General features: G+C 50.5%; 1 protein-coding gene across 1 annotated transcript; it reads right to left on the bottom strand.

Annotated features, from left to right (window-relative positions):
* Positions 1–9,242: 9,242 nt before the first annotated feature.
* On the bottom strand, positions 9,243–10,337 carry LOC149857696 (uncharacterized). Its single transcript, XM_090063124.1, has one exon. The coding sequence runs from the start codon at positions 10,335–10,337 to the stop codon at positions 9,243–9,245; it is 1,095 nt and encodes a 364-aa protein (XP_089919250.1).
* Between the last annotated feature and the right edge of the window lie 11,604 nt (positions 10,338–21,941).

Genomic DNA, 21,941 nt, shown 5'->3' with positions numbered 1-21,941 from the left:
GAAACAGAGCGTTTCCTTTTTGTTTGAGTAATTACAGGTTTAAATTTAGAACTGGAAAAAAATTAATGGAGACTAAAGTTAGCTCTGAAAAAGGCCAGGCAATTGCAGTGCATGGATCCCAGCCCCTTCCACCTACACAGCCCTCGCAAACGAGCCCTTTGCTTCGGAGCTGGGGTTCTCTCTGCCTCCTTGCCTCTCAGCTGCAGGCACGTCTGCTGGCTTTCACTGTTTATGTGGGGGCAGGCACCAGCAACAAAATGGCAAGTTTTCAGAGAAATGCTTCATCGCTTTAATGTGTGAATCATCGAGTTCCCCAAAGCTCTTGGCCTGCAGTTTGTTGGCCCAACTCGTTTCAGTTTCTTCTTCGCCTTCCATGGTTGGGATCCAGACCTTACTTAAATCATGGTGGAAGGAGCATGTAGGCCTCATCCAACCCACCAGACCTTTAGCTGCACAATAACCAGGCACCAGGTTTATTAATGAATGAAGGAAGGAAGGACACTTTGAGATCCTCCCGTGCATCATGCTGGAAGTACCAGCAACCACAGTCAAGGCTAAGAGCTGCACGCTCAGTTGACTGATGCTTTGTCCATAGTTGGACCTGTAAATAAGTGGCCTTTTTTGCACTGATGCTGAGCATCCACAGAACAGTAGGGACTTCTGAACGTTGGTGCACTTAGTTGCCTATGTACATGTGTAGGCAGGAGTCTTACTTCAGCTGCTGTTCAACATTTGGGCCATTGTTTACGCATTGGCTAAAGAAGCAGATTTTGAGGTAGCGAGAGGACACTGCCCCTTCAGAAGTCCCCTCCTGAAAACCCAGCTTAGAGCCTGCGCTCTTCAGAGTAGATGCAGGAGGGGATTGTTCTTGCACTGTGATGTCCTCCTTACTCAGAGAACCTGAGGCCTCGAGAGAGAAGTCCTGTCAGCCTCTTTCGACCCCCCACTCTCTTACACACCCCAGCTAATCCTTCGAACAACTCTGGGCTGCTTTGCAGGGGCTCTGATAAAAGGGAAGGATTACATCTCTTGGGAGGTTTCCTTCATCCACCAAGGGGATGCTTGGATTTAAGTAGCTTGGGCAGGGGTCTGCCAATGATGCCTTTTTATTGGAAAGCCCTTTCATCAAGTCTTACGCAGTCCCCTGTGGGTCTTTCTTTCCAACCCATTAATTGCCCAGCAGGCCAGAGGGGCAGCCCTCTACCCAGTCAGTAGAACCATCTTGCAGAAAAACCATCTTGGTTTCCAGACTGTAAAGCCCAGGATCCCATTTTCCATTCCTATGAGGGGAAACTAAAGAATAAGCCCGGATGAAGAGCTTTCTGTCCTCAGGGAACCTTTCCCATGCAGCCTCTGTGGAGGGTCATCACCCTGCTGGATTTCATGAGAAATGTAAGCAAAAACCCGTCCAGCTTTGATGCACATGTCCAGTCGCATCACCCGCTGGATCTTCCCGGTGCTCCTGTTGGAACTGATACGGGCTCTTGTAGCACGTGTATCATCAGAGGTGCAGTTTTGGGCAGGGGTGGTACATTGGGCGGCAACAGCTGCTGGCCTGATGGTGGTAGCAGCTGCTATTTTTGTGCTCCCTCCAACTTGGTTCACTGCTCACCCCCCTTAGCTATATTGCTGCTCATCACGGCGGTGTCTGAGCACCTACGAGCAGCCATTTGCCAGCGTGAGCAGATCTCACCGGGGAGAGCGGCTTTCCTGTGACAGTTCGGGCAAGTGAAGTTCTTTGCCACCAGGACAGGTTCGGCAAGGGCGGGAGCAGTGCTGAGCTTTGCAGCTCTGCATTTGACCTCCAGACAGCAGTGACCCCATGTGAGGATGGGAGCAGAATCCGTTTTCCACGGATGGTGCCAGCTGCCTCACGCTGCTGGGATTTCAGCAGGGGGTCATACATGCCGGAGGACCTGGCCTGAGGCCAGCAACTTGATTCATGCAGCCAGTAAACATGCACCAGAGGATGCTAACTCTCAGCAGTTCCTTGCTGCGATTGCATTTGATTCAGTGACGGAGAGGAGAAAGGCCCTAATACTCTGCTCCATCCAGTCTCCCTCCATGACTGTTTCACTGGGATAGATGTGAGTGCTGAGATGGCAGATTCATGTGACTCTACACCTGCTTATACCACCTACTCTCAATGACTTCTCTGGGCTTTAGACGGGTCTCATTTGTGGCTATGCCGTTCTTTCCACTTCTACAGAACCAGAAATTCTCCACAGGCCCCGCTGTACTCGCACCTGCTTAGGCCTGCAAAGCTGTTACCGGTTTATAAGCATTTAAAGGTCCTCTTGGGGTTACTCTTTCTCTCTCTGACAGTCTGGAAAACTACTAAGCCATAAGACTGCAGGATTATTCCACCTGCAACAATAGGTATGCACATTATGTACTAACGACAGTGCAGGCAGGAGCTGGAGCACAGTCTGAGGCCAGCAAAGGTTCAGTAAATGTTTTCTGTTCAGAATGACCTGGGAGGGGAAGCCAGGAATCAGCCTCAAGTGTGGTGAGAGCTACTGCTCAAGATTAATCCTTCACTTACTTTCCAGCAACAACCCTGCCTGTAGATTGGGTCGATTGTGGCCTACATCTTTTCACAGCTTTTTGCATGCAGTGGAGGAGAAATATATCTAGATTTCCCTGTTAAATTTCATAGACATTAGGGCTGGAAGGGACCTTGGGAGATCATCGATCTGGAATGTATTGGTAAATCTGATACCTTGTATTAGACCAACTCAAATAGTTGGAAAAATTCTTCTTTTATTAGACCAACTATTTGAGTTGGTCTAATAAAAGATATCCGATTTACCCAAAGGGCCTTGTCTGCTGATGTCCTTAGACCAACATGGCTACAACCTACACCCCTCGAATGTATTGGTAATTATAAAACTGCTTTGGTGGAGCGTGCTTGTCTGAGCATCTCTGTGAGGGAAGGCAACAGCTGTAGTGTCTATGCAGCCAATGCACGGTGCCCAGGAGCAATGCTGTGCGGTAAGCTTTCACCAGGCCCACGTGCTCCCGCTCTGCCTTTACCAGCTCTCCAGAAGGAGGCAGTGTTGGCATCCTAAAACCGCCCTTCGGCTGTCTGTCTTGGAGGCACCGGCTGGTGCGTTCTCAGGCTGCTGTATTACCTTGTTTCCAGGAGCTGGCAGGTGCAGACCAAGAGAGAGTGGCTGGCGTATGTATCACAGTAGAAGTTTTGGGTCTGGCACGGTGGTGGTGCCCTGCACATGCCAGGGGCAGACAGATTGGATTGGAAGATATGTCAGATTGCCATGGTATGTCAAAGAGCAGCCATGGTGCGATGTCAGGAAAAATGCTCATCGTCTACAACGATGCTGGAGGTTATTCCTAATGATGCCACCTATCTGCACAGTAAAGCAAACAAGGCCCTGGTGTGAGAGAGAGCTGTGGTAATGTCAGAGAGTGCTGGGATTCCCTCACAAGGACAAGTACGTGTGGATTACAGCTCTAAGGTGTCTGTAGCATACAGTTTGCCTGTGTTGGGAACAGCTGTATTTTGCCTAAGAGCTCCCTTCTACAGGCATCCCCACAGGGACTTGCACAAGACACTGAATGAGAGGCTGCAGAAGATCGATAATGCTGGGGAACACCGGGGACCTGTGAGCCCCTCCTGTGCCTCTGATAAAACAATTACAGCTCATTAATAATTGGGAAAGAGAAAACTGGTAATTGTGGAGCAGAACATGGGGATCATAGACTTCTGCTGGGAGTCAGGAGGCTTTGCTTTGTGACTCCCAGGGCTGATGACTTTATTCCACAAGTACAGCTCTTTTACTTAATCAAAAGCATTGTTTTTATAGGTATTGGTTCAAGCTATCACTTTGTGAGCACCTGAAATAAATTCTACTTTTTTCCTCCACTTCTGTATTTTTAACATTGAAACAACTATGTTCTCGAGGAGGCTGATTCTAATAATTTCTGATGCCAAATCCTATGGGGTGTGCTACGCAGGAGTGAGATCAGTAGGCTAAGGCAAAGGTAAGAGTGGCCCCGCTCACCTGTGACTCATTAGCCACTGCTCAGCCGGCCTACTGGGGGACAGCTGGGCCCTATAAAAGGCCAAGGGAAAGTAGCGGGGAGCTCCTAACAGCAGGACTAATTCTAAGTGGAGGCCTGTGTCTGGAAGAGACGGGACCAGAGGAAGAGGGCAGGCCCTTTCTGGGGCTCCTGAGAGAGCTGAGAACAATGGGCACCGAGGGGGTAAGAGTCTGACCAAAATGCAACCAGCCCAGGTAAGTGAAGAGCTTAGTTTATTGGCAGGGCTGGATGCATGGGCTGTGGCCTGGGTGAAATGCTTTTCTGTTTGTTTTGGGAATCTGATATAAAGGCCCAGTGGGCTTGGCTGTGTTGTTATAACGCTTGGGGGAATGGTGCTTGGAAGAGAGTGGGTAGGTCTGATTTGTCTGTTGGGGAAGAAAGGACTGCTTAGGAAGTACTAGTTTTGTTACTGAGATTAACTGCTTGCATGCCTCTACTTGTTAGGTGTGTGTATTTAAGGACCCTGCCATCATGTGCCTATTTCTGCGAGTGTAGTTTATAATTTCTTGTGAAAACTTCAGCTTTTACCATTTTATCCCTGCCAGGTATAAGCGTATGTAAAGTATTGGCTGGTGGGGCAAAGAGTAGTTAGTACTGCAGGGTGAACTGCAGTCTTGATGCTGTTGCTCTAATAGTGATTCATAAACTCGGCCCAGCAGCCTAGAGGTCTGCACTCAGTGCTGCAGGTTGCCTGTTGCTGGAGCTGAGTAATTTTTTGCACTGAATTACTGAGGGTCTCGGTGCATAGATTTTTTTCATGGGCACTTTGCTGTCAATATCTCAAATTCAACACATGTTTGCTTGCATGGTTTGGATGCATAGGCCTCCTATTGTTATGTCTTTCTCTTGGTTGGCTAAGTGTAACAATTAGGTTCAGGATTCCAGTGCAAATGTTTCACTGCTGAGCTTGAAATCTGCTTGCTGTTAATATCTTCAAGTGCTTGCGCAACTTGCTGTATTCTGTGACTATGTTCGCTGTTGAATGTGTGTAACTAGAATATTGGTGCAAAGGGGGGGGGGGAATCTCACCAGCGTGAACAGCTGTTGTGAGGTCAACCTCTTTATTGGAATGAGTAACAAAAAACAAGGTTTTTGGGGTCAGCTCTACCAGTTCCGCATTTGATTTCCAGGTCCTTGGTTTTGCTCTTTAAGTGGTAAGGGTTGAGGAGGGTGGTAATGACCCAAAGGGCTTGCTCCAGATCCAACTGGAGTTTATCCTGGGTATCGTGCCTTCAGCTATTGTGTGTATGTTCCCTCTCTATAATGAAATGGAGAAGGGAGGCCTACAGCAAAGCAGTGGGGTCAAGTTTTTTTTTAAAAAAAAGATACATAGATATAGCATCTGAGACTAGGCAGTCAAAAAAAAAAAAAATCAATATATATATATTTTTTTGACTGCCTAACCTCAGATGCTCCAAAGGGGCCTGTCTGTTTCCTGCCATACCCTGCTCTCCCCCGACCCCTTCTCTCCCAAGATCAGATGGCTCAATATTTCCCTACTTTTTGGGCTTTTCTAAGGGTGGGGGGGAGGGAGTTGGTGGAAATCCCAATTGTACTTGTGGTGCAATGTGTTATTGACAGTGACTTGGGAAGAAAACTAGCCTTTTTTTTTTTTTTTTTTGCCTCTCTGTGCTGCTTTGCCTTGGTGAAGGATGGAAGAAGGGAGGCCATTCTGTGATCAGGCATTTGCTACCCCTTTGTTACTTGGTTTAGGAAGTAATGGAGTGGTAAGAATGAGCAATGCAGGTGTAGTTATTTAAAAAAAAACAAAACCCACAAAACAAAACCCCCAAACCCCATGCACTTGAGACGGTATGGATCAGGGATGTGTCAGTAAAGGAAGGGGCTGATTATAAATATTGGTTTCCTTAATGAAAGCCTAGAGTGAGGAGACTCTGAGCAGTAGGATCCCAGACCCAGAGACAGCCTGCCTGATTTATAGGGCTGCACAAAGCATTCTGTCAAAGATGTCAGAAATTCCCCTGTGATCATTTATTTGCCAGACAGAGCTCCTGTTCTCCCTGTTGTAATAGAAACATATCGATGCTGACAGGGGGAGATAATTAAATGCTCTCTACAAGGACTGCAGCACTAAAATTCCCTGCTTGGTGCCAAGTGCTAGATCAGTGCCTGGAGAGGAAAAACTTAGTTTACTATGAGCCCTGGCCTTCATACGCTCACCAGTGTGGTGATGCCCCTTGTACAGTTATGGTGAGGTCAAGTGGACTCTACTTGACAAATGCTTGACTTCTGGGTAAGGTGCCTTCAGCAACAGGAAAAAAAATCCAGTGGAGACTGGCTTTTGATCAGAGCACACCAAGGCAATCAAAGCCAATGGAAAAGATGTTGGTTTTTTTTGTTTTTTTGTTTTTTTTTCAAAAGGCTCTGTATTGGGCCCTTTCAAGAGCAGGCACAGCACTAGAATGAGGCTTTGCCTGCCACATACACGAGTTGGTATGCAGAAGAGCCGTGCACTTGCAGCACCAGAGTTGTCAGGCTTAGGGCCCTAGAGCAGTGGTCTCCAAAGTGGGGTGCGCAAGACGATCCATTGGGGTGTGGGAAGAAAATACTAGAACTTCTATTTATATTTATATAAATATACATATATTGGGGGTGTGTGCTCAAAAATTTTTTACTAATAGGGGTGCGTGATCAAAAAAAGTTTGGAGACCACTGCTCTAGAGGCTGCTTATAAAGATTAGTCCTGAATAGAGTGAGATAGCAATGGTCTTTGGCTTACAGTCATTAATGTGATCCTCTGCCTTCACTTACCTTCCTTTCTCATGTCCACAGGCTATAGCTGTATGAAATGCTTGGGTAGGGGCAGGGGCACATGTAATCTGACTGTGAGATGGGGAGCAGCCATGACTGCCTGAGGTCACTGGGAGCTGTGGATAACATGCACCTCTGAGAGCTGGGCTTTCAGTAATTTCCCTCCCCCTTCCCATGTGGCCTTCAGGCTTGTTTGACCCTCTCTGATGGCTTCATGATCATGCTGCTTCAACTAACTCCTCAAAATGGCTCAGTCCTTGGCTATGCTGCCTTGGGCCAAAGCCCCCCAGCTGTTCCCAAACAGCTCAGATAACCCACTTGCTGGCAGTTGTCCCTCTGTGCTTGTCCTGCACTGGGACAGATGACTCCTGGTCTCTGGTAAGGCAAGCCAAGGATTTTGGGTGGTGTCATAGGGCAGCAAGTGCAATGGGGTTAGACCAGGCAAAGGCATATCATTAAAGGGTCACTTGTCAGAGGTGAAATGAAAGGCAAGTTCCCATGCAGTTCTCCGTGTGCAACATAAAACTACAAGTCTAGGAAGGGTCTGCACATGGGATTGTATTGTATCCAAAGCAAGTGGTTTATTAATAAATGTTACAGAGCATGGTGCCTGCCTAGTCAGAAAGGACTTGTGGAGTGTTTCACAACTAAAGAGGATGGCTTACCCTCACCCCTCATAGCTGAGCTGGAGTTCTTCCTGCCTTACTGCTTGTCTTTAAGATGTCTGAAACCCCTCTACTGCTTTCCCTTATAACCATGGGCCAGGTATATCTGCCCCTGATCCGCAGCCACCAAAGCATTCTACCCTCTAAGATGCAGCGACTCAGTGCCCTGAAATCAGGCTATCCCTGAGCACGTTATTCATGCCAGAACACTGCTGCTCAGCAGCTCCCTTCCCTGGTAACGCCACATGCATGTGATTAACAATATACACTGAGGATGGGCTAGGATTCAAACCTTGTAGCCATGTCTGGATTCCAGATGTTCCCAGAGTATGGATCAATCTATCCCCCGGGGACCTCAGCATGGTTCTGATCGGGCCTTTTATTGGGTTTGACCAATCCAGGATTTGGCCCATTAATGAGGCAACGTCAGATCTGGACTGTGTCCTGCACTCCAAATGGATGCTACAATCTGAGGGTTTGGGTCTCCACTCACCTGCCGCCAAGCAGGTGGATGGATACCTGTTCTGTTGCCTCAAAACCTTCCCTTGGCAGTGAGAGTCTCTTCTTAGCGACTGCAAGGCTTGTGGCTTAAAAATCACTTCTTGGTTTAGCATCTTTCATTTTAAACGCAATGCTAGCTTTGTGACTTGAGAATCTACCAGGCAAGCATAGGCTTCATTTACACAACCTTCTGGTGGTCCTGGTGTAGTGCGATGCAGCGCTGTGTGTGCTACAGGTGTACATGTGAGCCCTTGCCTTTCAGGAATTTGACCGCAAGGGGGGCCTGGAAGCTACTGTAGTAATGAAGTATATTTACAGATGAGATATCGGCACTATGCTGTCCCTGTAACGCCTGGCAATGTGCCATGTCCTTACTGTGCATTGAACAGCTATTGCAGCCTCAGCTTGTCTTTACTGAAAGGTGTTTAAGTTTCAGGTGCTACTTAACAAATACACAGTACATATTTATACATCAAACTATCTAGAGAAGGAAGCAGAGATGCCACTGCTTTGCCCAAAAAAATCAGGCTGACCGGAGTCATTACTTACTGCCATGCCAGAGAAAGCAGCCCTTGAAGCTACAGCATTTCTTGTTCTGGCAGCGGTAAATCTGTCTGAACTACAACCAGACGCAAAGCAGCCGTGACCAAATCCTGTGAGACTTGTCTCTCCAAATTGCCATGCTGTGCTGGCGTCCTCGAGATCGTGCCCATTCTCCTGCTGCCCGAGTTCTGGCTCTGCAGCGGTCGTGGCAGTCAGGGAGACAGCATGCACAAGTATGTAAGTGGGGTGCGAGTGGTACGTGTGTTTCCAGACGGCTCTGCAGGTACGTGCGTTTGAGCAGAGCTTGCTCCACACTCATGCCAGAAGTTGTCCTAGTTGACCTAGCTGTAAATAGGCACCTGGCTGTTCGGGCTGGGGAGTCAGTCTAATGTGGAGTGAGCCACAACACCCCCTCCTGTGCTGTGCTGGCTGAGGAAACAGGTGCATCTTAGCTCTGCTGGCCTGGTGAGCCTCAGCTTTTGCATCCGTGTTGTGTAGGATGCTGCTGTGTTCCCATTAGGACAGTGCCTGGGAGACCTCCCCCTCCCGACCACTCCAGTTAGTCAGGATTTGGGGGGTGCTTTGTAAGCAGGCTGTCAGTCTCTCCAGGAAAAGAGAAGTTCACTGACGGGGTATCATTCCTAGTGCTCTTGCTTCAGTCTCCCTTGGTGGGTGAGAGCCTGGCCGTCTGGTTCCTCAGTGCGGATTGCCATTAGTGTGAAGTGGTGGGTGAGGGGTCACCATCCTGGCAGTCATCTTGTTACCACGTTTCTCGTTCTCCTGATGGCTCCTGGCCCCTGAAGGTGTCATGACCTTCTTTGGGTGCTGCTTGAGTGTGGGCTTGAGGTTTGCTGGGGGCAGAACAGTGGGGGGTTTTATCGGCAGCGCCTCCACAGGGTCGGAGTTGGATCTGGGCCCTAAGGTGCCAGTCAGGGCATTTTTAGCTGTAATTGTGGTCATTGCTCGGAGCAGGGCTTGGTTTTGGCTGGGCCCAGGCAGTGGGTGGAGGGAGGGCACCGAGCGGGACTTGTACTTCTCCTCCAAAGTGGCTGGGAGCTTGACTCCGAGCTTTTCCCTCTGCCTGACCCTGTAGCGAGGGCTCTTCAGAGGGTCAGACGTGGTCTCATCCTGCTCTTCCAGTGGGCTCAGCTCTGAGGTCTGCAGCACAGGATGCTCACTGGAGGCTTGCAGGACCTCACGCAGGCTGTTCAGCTCCTCAACCATGGCCTTCCTCATGGCCTCAATGCTGGCGGTCACCTCTTCCCTTAGTGCAGTCAGCTCTTTGTGCAGCTTCTTCTCTAGCTCTGAAGGGACCCCATTGGTGCAGCCCCCCGGGGTGCTGTGTTGCCCGCATGTGGCACAGATGCTGCCCGCTGTACTTCCAGGGTCACCGCTGCCATCTTCAGGCACCTCTCCATTTTCTGCCTCCCCATGAATGACTTTCTCCACCAGCTCAATTATCCGGCTGCCAGGGCTGTGGTCTTCCTGCTGCTCCCTGGACAGCTGGGCTTGCAGCTGGCTTCGGAGATGAGCTAGGCGCTCCTGGCCTACGCTGTCTTCCCCAGAGTCTTCAGGTGTAGGGGCCTCCTCTTGGTGCTCGCCTTCATTGCCCTGGGCTTCCCCTGTGTCTGGGATCACAGAGACAGTCTCCTTTGGCTTTCTGTGTTGCTTTCTCTCTCTCTTGTGAGTCGAGGCAGCATGGGGCATGGCCTCTCCCCCCTTCCGTAGGGTCTCGGTGGCCGTGTAGAGGAGCCGAGCATTGCTCCATGCTCTGTGGGACTCTGAGGCCATGCTTGGGCTCTTTGCTTGCCGAAAGCACGGTGTTTGCTTGCATGTGCCTGGGCATCTGAGTGTTTGAGAGCAGGCAGCTGATCGTTGGTGTTAACGAAGGGTGAGATGTTGTCAGCAGGGGGATCCCATAGGGAGGAGGAGGAGAATGGGGAGGTGCTATGAGGCCAGTGCTATAGCTACTGTTGAGTAGATGGTAACAAACTCCATCCTAGTGCTGTAGAAGAGATGAAAGGTTTGGCCTGGGGAGTTCCTTTCTCCCTACCTTATGCCCTAAGATTTTCCACCAGTGCAGACGGGGAGCCACTGTTTGGAAACAATCCCTTTTCCTGCCCTGCATTGTGATTCTTGGCAGAATAGTGACCTGAAAATCTGGAGACTGGCATCTGATACATAGCCATGGCGGGCGCACAATAGCACTAGTAGGTTCTTTTCTACGGTGTCCTGGGAAGAAGCAGCCCCCTTTTGTACCAAAAAGGGCTGTAGACCTGCCTGAAGAGGTGGTGTCAGCTTTCACGAGACTTGGCGTTTCCTGGGTCGGGATGTTGGAGAACTTGGCTAGACTTCACACCAGTGGGGTTTGAAGTGGAACGCACACAGCCTGTATCCCAGCAGCCAGACGCTTGCCTTTTTTTCCAGAGGGTCTGTTAAGAGCTACAGTCCAAACCTTCCAGGTATCCTGGTGCTTAAGCAGCCTTCTTAACATCTTAATGGAGGGTCTTCATCATGTCCCCTGTGCATGTCATTCTGGTCTGCCTGCCCCAGCTCATAAGGACTGGGGATAGGCCGGTGCTCCTGCAGCCTTCAGTGGCACAGCAGGACACCCCCAGTCTGGCATGAGGGAACATGCTTCTCAGGTGCTGCAAGTACAGGGCTGCGAGGAACCATTGTGGAGCCCCTTGGAAAGCTGCTGAGTTTGGCCCTTGCAGAGCAAGCCATGGGCCTAGTGGCCAACCTCTTCTTCCTCTTAACTCCTGTACTAGCTGGAGAGGGTTTTCTGCTCTGTGCCAGGCACATAGGTTCAGACCTGGTGTATGCCATGGAGCTATGACTGCCAGTTCTCCAGCTGCCTTTGTGTTGTGCTCCATCAAAGGCTTTGCCATCCCTAAATGGCAGGTGGGGACTGATCTCCAGTGATGCCTGCTCCTGGCTATGGTGTTGCCTTCGCATCTCTTCTGGCAGCATGACCTGCAGAACAGCGTCTCAGCCCTGAGCGAGGGGACAGACCCCTATGTGAGGAGTTGATTCAGTCTCACTTCTGGCTTGACTGAGACCTACCCACTCCCCACCTAGGCGGCTGTGCTTCAGGGCTGACTTTTCCACACTGCGAGAGCCAAAAAAGACTGGAGTCTGTTCCAGGATGCCCTGGAGGGACCTCTATGCCCCTGGAGAGCAGGGGCCTGTCAAATTGCAGCCTCTGTTGTGGCTGAACACAAAATCATTACCTGCTCTGTCAGGTGTTTGTACTTGAGGTATAGGCCATTAATTGGGAGCTTTGGAGCTGTTTTCCCTCCTTGCCCTCATGCGGGCTCATTAAGAGCCCCATGGCAAACTCCCCCAGGGCATCACTGTTGCTTCAGTTCATACAAATAAATACCAGAAATAAATCCCGTCTGATGGTGGAATTACAGTCAAGCATCCCCTGGCCCAGGAGTTCTTGGGCGCTGTGAGGGACATGCAACCAAGAACATCCTTCCCTGGTAGCACCTGTCCAGCTATGCAGCTGTTGTGCTGTATTGGGGCCGGGTGACACTAGCTCCTCTGCAGCCCAGCCTCCAAAAGCCAACGGGGATAGTAGCAGTAAGCTGTGTCCTACAAATCCAAATGTCAGATTGGCTTGAGTCTTGAGAGTAAGCTGCCCTTTCTGTTTGCATTTTATCTTTATAATCTCTGTAGCCACGAATGAAGGAAATGCCCAGCAGGTGAGGATGGATTGTAGGGAGGCAGCAGTTCGCCTGCAATAGATGATGCTTTGTGGGCTGTTAGAGTAGTTAAACCCCATGAGTGGCTGCAGCAGTGACTGGGATGAAGGAGTGGGCAGTGCACACACGATATTACAGTTCAGGTGTTCTCCCTGGGTGCTGCTGTTTTAGAGCTGTGTGGGGTAGGCATTGCTCACACCACAGTGCTCTGCTCAGCACATCTGCAGCCTGGCTTTTGATATGCTGGCTTGCAAATCAGGCAGTTGTTCTCTGACAAACTCTGCTAGTTGATCAGGTGTGGCTCGCACCTTGTCAGGCCTGTCTCTGGCCGGCTGAGCAGCTGCAAGTTTCAGATCGTGCATAGAGTGAGCCTCGAATGATTCTGCAACTTTCCTCGGTCTGTTTGGGTTTTTTAGTGCTTCTCTCAGGGAGGAGGGAGGCAGGCATTGGCACCATTTTGCTTGTGACCAGTAGGACAGCTGGCTGCCTCGGGGTTCCCGCTGCTGTCAGCTGTGCTAGAAAGTTGGTTGCAATGTAATATCCACCCAGTCTGGAGCACACTAGGGAGTTTATCTGAATTGATTTTTAAATCAGATTAGATCCGTTGTGATGGACCCTTCTTGAAAGTGGCCTTTATTCAACCTGGTTTGCTTAAGAAAGGGAAAGGAACTAACTTGAAATAAGGCTGCATTTAATTCTGAATAAGTGTCCACATGGTTTTTAATGCCATCTAGCTCATCCACTCAGTGTTCACGCTCTCAGTTAATTTGGATTGACTTTACTAAGTGACCCCAGGCAGACAAGCCCTTATAGGTCTTTGTCTGCTGTAGCGAGCCCCAGGCAAAGTGCAGTCCTGATGAACGAGATACAAAGCTGGGACTCTAGCTTCACCATGCCTGACTGTCTCTCTAGGTCTAAGTGTCCCTTTAGTCTGTGTTTTGGGGTTAGGTGGTATATAACCTTTGCAGAGAGATGAATGTCACCTTTCTTCTAGTAGATGGGCTGTTGGGATACTGGGCAGCACGGGCGAAGCATCAGGGTCTTCTTGCGTGGGCCTGTCTGAGGGGGTCATTGAACGTGGAGAGCTGCTGAGGCTGTTTGAACTCGGGTTTGCATGAAGCTTGGGTCCAGGACAGTGGATCAAGATCTCTTGTTGCTGAAGAAACCAGCATTGCCTTATTAGCAGCACTGTGGGGTGTCATGAAAGAGCAGCCCTGCAAAGTGAGTAAAGTCAAGCTGCTCTGAAGCCCCTTGGAGAATTAGAAAGGAGGAGTTAGACGTGGGGAGACTGTAAAGACTGAAATGCGCCAGGCTCCGCAGTGTCACCCCTGCTGTTTCATAGGTGGCTTAAGCCTCTAGCATGCTCATGACTCCCTGTTCAGTACCCAGGACCTTGCCAGCCCCCAGACTGAGCAGCAGCAATGCCACCTGGTGCCATGAATAAGGCAGCGGGGCATTCGGCTCCCCTCTCGCAACAGAGCCTGCAGAACGTGGGCTCGTGCTGAGTCACTGGCTGCTGGAGATGACTCGCAGTTATGCCAGTAATATTGTTCCCCTTGAGTGTTAATTACGGTGGCTGCTTTATTCCCAGCTTAATCATAATTAAAAAAATTCCCACTAATAAAATAAGTTTTTTTTTTTCCTTAATTGGTGTAAACACTTCTCTGAACCAGGAGCAGTGTTTGCTAGCTTGTTAGCAAAATGGCTGTCTGCCCAGAGGGGGGAGGAAGGGAGGTAACAGGGGCTGGGGCAGAAACGGTGGCAGCGGAGCCAGGGATGGGGGCAGGAGTTGCTGCTTCTGGGGGTGCAGCTAAGGGACAGCATGAGTGCAGAAACCTGTTGAGTGTGAGCCTGTTGACACTTGTAAGCAATGGTAAACGGTTGATCTGATGCAGTGGGAGCAGGGTCATGCCCTAAATGCCTGGGGATTCTCTCTGGATCCTTTTCACAGGGGACAGGAGGAGGCCTGTGGCAGCTGGGTGTTGCTGAGCTGTGTGCTGCTCACTGTCAGCACCAGAGGCTGGACCAGACTGGTTTCTTGAGACTAGGGATGAAAAAAGGGATGACCAACAAAACCCACCCATCTCTAATTGGGTGGGACAGTCCCGAAATGGGGATCAGTCCCGTTCTCAGGCTGCATGTTTCTGAGACAACATTTGTCTCCGATTCCCAGTATCATTCAGGGATCCAGGTTTTCTGTTCACTGTAAAAAAAAATTGTGAGAAATGGAGGATTTCCCTTTGCAGGCTGGCATAGTTCCAGGTTTCAAGGGGCTGCTTGGGGCTGGGGGGAGTGGGATGCAAGGGGTGCCATGTGCATGTGTGTGCATGCACACATGCGCATGGCTGTGGATACAGTCAGTCAGTGTGGAGAGCAACTCCCTGCAAGTAAGTCTATGGGGAAGGAGGGTGCATGGCAGGGCGGTAGGTTGGGGATGGTGGGGAAAAAGTGGCAGATTGAGGCCCCCATGGTGAGGGAAGGAGTGAGGCAGGGTTGGCAGATGGGGCTGGGGTTGCTGCTCAGCTGAGACAGTGTGCGGGGGTGGGAATGTATGGCAATGGGACTCTACCGGGGAGCAGACCAGTTGCAGGATAGCTCGTCTGGGGTGGGGGCTCCCTCTGTTCTGACTCCCTGCTGCTGTGCATACTCCTAGGGAGGGGAGTCTTGTGGGGGGGGGGCAAATGCCTCCCCAGACTTGCACAGGGCAGATGTGGGTTGCCTACTGTGGGCTCTGTGCCCTGCTGTCTTCCCCATGGGGCCTCTATGGCTCAGTGGGCGGGATCCGGTGTGGAAGGACAGACAGGCTCAGCGCTGCTGCTGCTAGGAGCCCTACGCTGGCTGAGCCACCATGGTGAGGTGTCTCCTGCCCTCTTAGCAGCAGTGGGGGCCATTGTGTCCTCCACTACTGCTGGGTAGGCAGGGAGCCCCTTGCCCTGGCAGTGTGAGGTTCCTGGGGAGAGGGCAGCAGGATTGGGGAGCCCTGAGCCTGCAGCGGGCAGCCCACACCCTCCCCTGCCCCCCATGGGCTGGGCTTGGCTCTGCTCTGGTCCATGCTGCTGGGAGATGGGGCGGGGTGGGCAGGCTTGTGTCCTGCCTTTCCAGTTTAGAAAGGTGGTTGGTTACCCTATAAAGGGGTAAGATCAGAGCCCAGCCTCTGCTAGGACAGAGGCTACTGGCTGTTGCTCTGGCTTGGCAGTGGGAGAAAATCCCTGCTTTGGTGACACAGGGACCAGGGGCTGCTCATTTTCTAGTATCTTGTCCTTGACAAATTTGCTTTAGACGTTGCCAAGAGCAGGGGACCCTCAGCCCTGCATGAGCACATGTGCCTCTGTGGAGAGAGGCCTCTTTGTTCATTCTGCCACTAACATCCAGACTTGAACCCTGGCCCCATTAGGGGCAGCTCAACTGTTATCAACACCTGCTTTCACCTTAGTCTCTGGGATGGGGTAGCTCCTCAGCCCCTCCAGAAAGGAGGCTTGGCATTATCCTGAACTGAGAGTGACATGTTTTTTCCTTGTGCTAGGGACTGAGTTGAGAGCCATTCAACTTTGGCCCAGCTCCCCAGATTCAGCGCTTGAGTTCTGTTGTGTCACTCCCCGAGTGTGCCTGGGAAGCTGGCTTTTGTTATAAGGTGATGTAAAAGGTGGATCCACTGAGCTAATAGTTGCGTGTGGTGCCGAGGGTTAAGCATTGGAAGGACAGGCTATAATCAATGCTGGCCTCTGGGGAATGACAGCGTTTTCCCTATACTTGGTTAACAGACCATTGATGGAATAGCGTGCCTTTCATTAAGGCCTTTCTTTCAGCCAAGGTAGCTGAACCTATGAATTATTTGAGATTATCTGATGCCTTCAAAACAATGGGTTATGGCAAAATTCTACTACTGCTGTTTCTCCTAGAGAGGGTAGAGGGTAAAGGAGTTGTTTCTTGAAGGCTTTGAAGGTAATGGTTGGTGATAACTAGGGTGACTGTAAGGACATCTGGGACACTGCCCCCCCATAGCCCTTTGCCTGCAGCAGTGCTGCAGGCAGTGGCAGAGGTGTGGGCACAGACCATTCTACCTCCTTGCTGGGCTGTGCCCTGGACCCCTGTGATTCTGGGACTCTCATTTTAATTTTCTTCCTTTAGGAAGTGCTTTGTGATACCAGGAAGCTGTGTGCTGTATTGGTGCAGAACGTATTAGTGTTCTGTGCCCAAAAGTCTTTGGGTTTTCTGAGTTCTCATTGAACTCCTTGGAGTGCTGCTTACAGAAGGCCTGAGTAGAACAAGTGTGAGGCCTTTGAGTGTTAGCTTATTGCCTATGGGGTAAGCTATGGGTTGGCTTATTGCTCACTGTTAAAACCTGGTGGCTCCCCAGAGGAACAACAGGAGAATGGGGCCACCCACAAGGAGGATTTGTGCTTTCTCAGCAACTGTGCCTACACCACTTAGTGGTATACCTACTCTCCATGAGCTATGATGCTGTGGACTGCCTTGGGCCACAGCTGCTACAGGGAGTATCTGGAGAGGACTTTATGGGAATGACCACACAAGAAAACCCTCCTCCCACCCCAACAAATGGTTAATTGTACCTCCTTAGAGAGTGATAAAAAGTCCCTCAAAGGGACTGGCTGACTAGAACCAGCTATCCAGAGCTGGTTTGGACAAGACTGACTTGGCAATACTCTTGTTCAGAGCTGGAGAAGGATAAACCAAGAGCATTTGAAGGCCACTCTGTTCATTTAATCCCAGCTTCTTTCACTTTTCACTGTGTAAGTAAACAAGCCGTTCTAGTGTCTGGATTGAAGCACTCCTTACGATGTCCTTGTGAGGGGCTAGCACTGGCCTTGTTCCAGTTAGGACAGACCCATCTCTTCCCTTGGAAGGTTCTTGGGTAGCAAGATATCTGATGATGGAGGCAAGGAAGCACTCCTTTTTGGTCAAGTTGTGTGAGGCTTCATCATTAAAATCAAAAGCCAGATAAAATGACTATCCTTCCATTCTTGGAAGGTGCTCTAATGCTATGGTGATGGACATATGATTAGTACATGAATGATATAGAAACAGGCCAGTACTCTGGTTTAATTTGAGTATTTTGGGGTTTATGTGAGATATACAAACCTTCAAGATCACCGGGATCATCATATTCAAGAAAGCCATGGGGTTTTACCTTCACAACCCTGGTGGTCTCCATCCCCTTTGGAACCTATCTTGTAGTTTGTCCCTCCTAGCTGTAATCATCTCAAGTGAAAGCTAGGAAGACTCCCCTAATATAAAGCTGTTTCCAAGAATCTCTAGACCCTACTTTTTTCAAAGGGCAGCTTTAGTCAGGTGCATGGTGTAAAGAGGGATTTCGTGAGATTTGCTTTAGCCATATTTGAAGTGCTCAGTTGCTGTGATGCCATGTACTCCAGAGAAGATGATGATAAAGAAACATTTTCTAGGACCTGGGTCTTGTCTGGCTGGACTGTTCTCATGAGATATTTGCTTCTTGGAAAGCCCACATGAAACCTGACTGCTCTGACCTATTAGATGCTAATGTGAGGTGGCTGCTGAGTCTTTCTCTGCTCAGTGCTGAGTGGGTGATGCTGATATTTAGTGGAAATGAGGGGAGGGGAAGGGGGTGGCTATAGGTAGGGTCAGCCAGATGGATCGATGACTCTCCTTTCCTGATCGCACTTATTTCACCCCTCCTCCCAGTGTCCTGTTTGGGAGGGGGACGGGCATCTGAGTCTGATGCTGCTTTTAAGGGCTTTGGCTTCAGACAAGGAACCAAAGGGTAGGAGCAGCAACGGGCTGGAGCAAGGTGGTTTCTAGAGGCTAGGGCAGAGAGCTCGTTGTGGGTTCTCCGTTTTCTCGCGTCTGCTCTGTCCGTGCAACTGGTTACCATGTCTTATTCTCTCTCCTCAGAGGCCTTTCAGAGAATACATAGGGGGCAGGTCCCTTGCCTTCTGCCTTTGGGAAGATCTGCCTCCTCTGGCAGCTCCTTATAGAAAGCCGGGGACAAGGTGAACGCTGATCATAGAGGGCCCTAGGGTTTGTTAGCAGCTTCATTTGTTGTTATAACCCTTGCCTTTGTCTTCATCCCATGGGCAGGAAGCTCAATGCACGCACATGTTTGCTTTGTTATTATCCTTGGGGCAGAGTGGGACTGTGCACACAGGTGTTATGTCAGGCTGGGGTGAAGGTTTCTTTGATCATCCCTGTCTGAGAGTGACAGACGATCCTTCTTTTAATTGTTGCCATTTTCCCACTGCGAGAGCCCCCAAACTTTGCCCAGCTGGCAGCCATGCTTATACCTCCAAGGGATGTGCACTGTGTGCACTGAAATGCAGCAGTTCTCTGCCGTCTCCTCTCCAGGGACCCAAGAGAGGGACTGCTCACTTGAAAGCTCTTATTTTAGTAGACCTATCCTTTTGCATCATGGATGAATGCATCCACAGGCCCCCCTGGCATCCCTGATTTACAGGCTGCAGGCAGCTACTTGGTAAAGGTTACAATAATACACTGTAAGGGGTGGTCTGTGAAACCTTGTCCCCCTGCCCCTTCGCTCCCCCAGGCTGGGTGTTGATAATTACTTAGCTGAGTAATGGACCTCTGGTTGCTGCTTCTAAAAGTGACCTTGCTTGGGGGGGATTTGCATGCTTGGCCTTTCTTTAATTATGTCATTAGAGCAGGTAATGAACTTTGCCCTGTTCATGTTCATTCTTTAATGCTGTAGTTTGGAAAACAGTCCATTACACAAAGGGTCATGTAGGGCACAGGCTCCTGAGGAGGTCTTGGTGTGCATTGTTGGCTGGAGCTTTCTTGGGCACTCCCTTGATGTGAAACGGGATGAAGAGACCACTCTGCGAGCCAGTTCAGGCTAGCAGTCTTGTATTCCTTGGTTCTGTGCAGAGACTTCCCTTTGCATCCCTCCTTTTTATGGAGGAGGCCAGCAAGGTGAGGCGGGGGAATGCCCAGGTTACAGCGTGCCCCTCTCCAGGGTGAAGCAAGTCCCGGGGCCTTGGCTACTACCTGAAGAGTTTGGCCTGTAAACACATGAGCCGGTAGCAGGCCTACTCTGTGCTTGACTTGTGTTTTCAGCTGGTTATTTTTTTATTTATTTATTTTTAGATGGTTCCCCGCCCCCCCTGCAGCTGAAGGCCTGGTCTGGGAAAGCACAGAAATAACGCACACAACAGTAAGGAGCGAGCCAGGGAGGGAATGTGAAGGCAACTGAAGTACCAAGGAGCAGAGATGCAGGAGGATTAAGGGGTGCTGAGTAATGGCCCTGGAATCAGTGAAGTACCTGAGATTTATCTAAGCCTAGAAAGCGATGGGCGTCACAGAGACACCGAGTCACCCGAGTGCTGCGTCCGCTCCCTGAGGAGGATGGCACAGCTGGAACGCACTGAGCCGTTCTGCAAACAATACGAGCTTTGGCCATTCCTTCACTAGACAGCTGGCCCCGCGGCTACTGGCAGGTTCACCGTGGGGTTGTGGGATGCCTGACAGACCTGCAGAGCAGCTTTCTTGCAGCTCCAGGGAAACTCATTCAGGTGCAAATGGCTCTTTTTCCAGGCACAGCTTGGCTCTTTGGCCTCTGGAGAGAAACAAAGCCTCTGTTGCTTCGGCAGGGAGGGCTCCCAGCTGCTGTGTTGGGGGAGGACTGTTAAACTGTCTGAAATGCCGTGGCTTACTGCAGCCATTGATAGCAGTAACCCAGCCTAGCCTGGGCGAAGGCTGCTGCTCCTGCATTTACATGGTCTATGCTGAACTGCTTGGTGGTATCTGACCTTTTTCTCCTTGGGGTGCAGCCTGGGCTTGTGCCTGGTTAGTGATGACGTGGGGTGTTGCTCCTTTGGGGATTCCTGCTGCCTGGACCCCTCTTCTTGTTTTCCTTCCACATATTGCAAGAGGAGAGGTAAGACTCCAGGCCCCCCAGGCCCTATATGGTAGGCACCCTGCTCCAGTCTCTCTGTACTGGACAGCTTTAAAGCGACAACTGAACCTGCTCCCAGTTCCCCACCAGTGACCTACCTGGGCTGTGTAAGTCTGTGTGCAGGGCTTCCTCATCATTCAGAAGGACTTTGCAGAAGCCAGGCCTGGCTTGACCAGGCAGAGCTGCTTTCTCATTCTGGGGTAGATTCCTTCAAGCAGGGGAATTCCTCAGTCTTCCCATCACTTGTATGATGTTCTGGACTTGCGGCCGAGTGGTGACAGCTGCTGAAGGACTCCTAGCCAACACTGAATATGACTGACACTTCAAATTGCTGTGTAGCATGAAGCACAAGGAGGTGGTGGTGAGTCCATCCTGTTCCTCACTCCCCCTGAACGTCAAGGCTCTTGGGTCTCATCTCATAGCAGATATGCAATATGTGGCCTATTCCAGTCTGACGTTGCATCCAAGTTCAGGTACCACAGAACAAAACCTTGGTGCTAGTGAGTGGTGTCAGAGCCACACTGGAGTTCGTGCTGAGCAGATAGCCCTCAGCCCATCTGGAGAGAGGGAGGGAGATGCAAATAGCATGCTATATGCATAGAGAGAACCAAGATTTTGGTTTGTATTTCTGCAAGATTAGGAAAGGCAACTTTTTTTGGCCTGAGAGATTTGTGAATCATTTTAAAGACCCTGTTCCTGGCAGCTGGAGGCACAGAGGAGTGTGTTAGTGGCTGTTCAGAGGACTGAGGTATGTTTATACAGAGCAGGGTTTGGTCAGGAAGGCCAGAAGGGAGCACCTCGGAGGCCCCTTCTGTCGTTCACTAAAAACAGCAGCATGCAGTTTTCTCTGGTGCCAGTGTTGCGTTCGGGGGATCGAGTCCTGGCTACCATGCTCTGGGACTTGCTAAGCATTGCTAGGTACATGTTATCTGAGGTTGGTCAGAGCAGCACAGCTTTATCTGCTGTCACATGTTTGCTGTGGGGGAAGAAGACCCAGCAGCCATCTCTGCAGGCAGAAGGGGCTCGATAGCAGACTCCCAGGGCTGCCCTGAATGGAATCCGTGCTTCCAGGAGCTTCACGTGGGCCTTGAACCGTCTGACCCATGCCGTTGAGATGAGTGCCTGGAGTAAGGCTTGTGGACCAGGAACTAGTGCAGACCGTTTGACTTTCAGGCGTTCCTGTCTTGCTGTGTTCATGCTGGAGCTCGAGCCAAGGCTCTCAAGGATCTCAGCCAAGAGAGGAAGGGACAGACACGTGTCGCTGCGTGTCCAGCATGCTGCATGGAAAAACCCAGCCTCCTGGACCCCGGCCTGCTTCAGAGCTCTGCTGGAGGCGGCCTGTGCTCCAACTTCTACACAAGCCACTTATGGAGATGAGATGGGACTGGAGGCTCAGCAATGCCCGCTGGAACATGAGTTTATTGGCCTTGAAACGTGAACTGTTTTGGTTATGGAGGCAGCTCTCAAGGGGGCTGACTTTTTCCATCACAGCCTTATAGTCGGGTAAATAAGGCCAAGGTTTACCTCGCACGTGTCTATCCATCTCTGGTCTGAATCCTTTGCCAACATGTCTTGCTCTTCAAACTGTTCCTTTCTGCTTGTAGGGTAGCTGCGTTTGTGTGGTGTTGAGGTGACTCCAGTCACAGCAAGAACAGTCAGGGGTGGAGGAATCGTAGAGACATTCCTGAGAGCCGCTCCTTCCTCCTGCTTTCACCTCTTGTTCCTTTGGCCCGGTGCATGGCCCTTCAGGACCGAAGCCCACTGAGATCAACAGGAGTCTTT

Source organism: Crocodylus siamensis, chromosome 9, assembly GCF_052110815.1.
Source record: "Crocodylus siamensis isolate JL-2025a chromosome 9, ASM5211081v1, whole genome shotgun sequence".
In the NCBI taxonomy this organism is placed as follows: Eukaryota; Metazoa; Chordata; order Crocodylia; family Crocodylidae; genus Crocodylus; species Crocodylus siamensis.
This window is presented reverse-complemented; position numbering and strand designations above follow the sequence as displayed.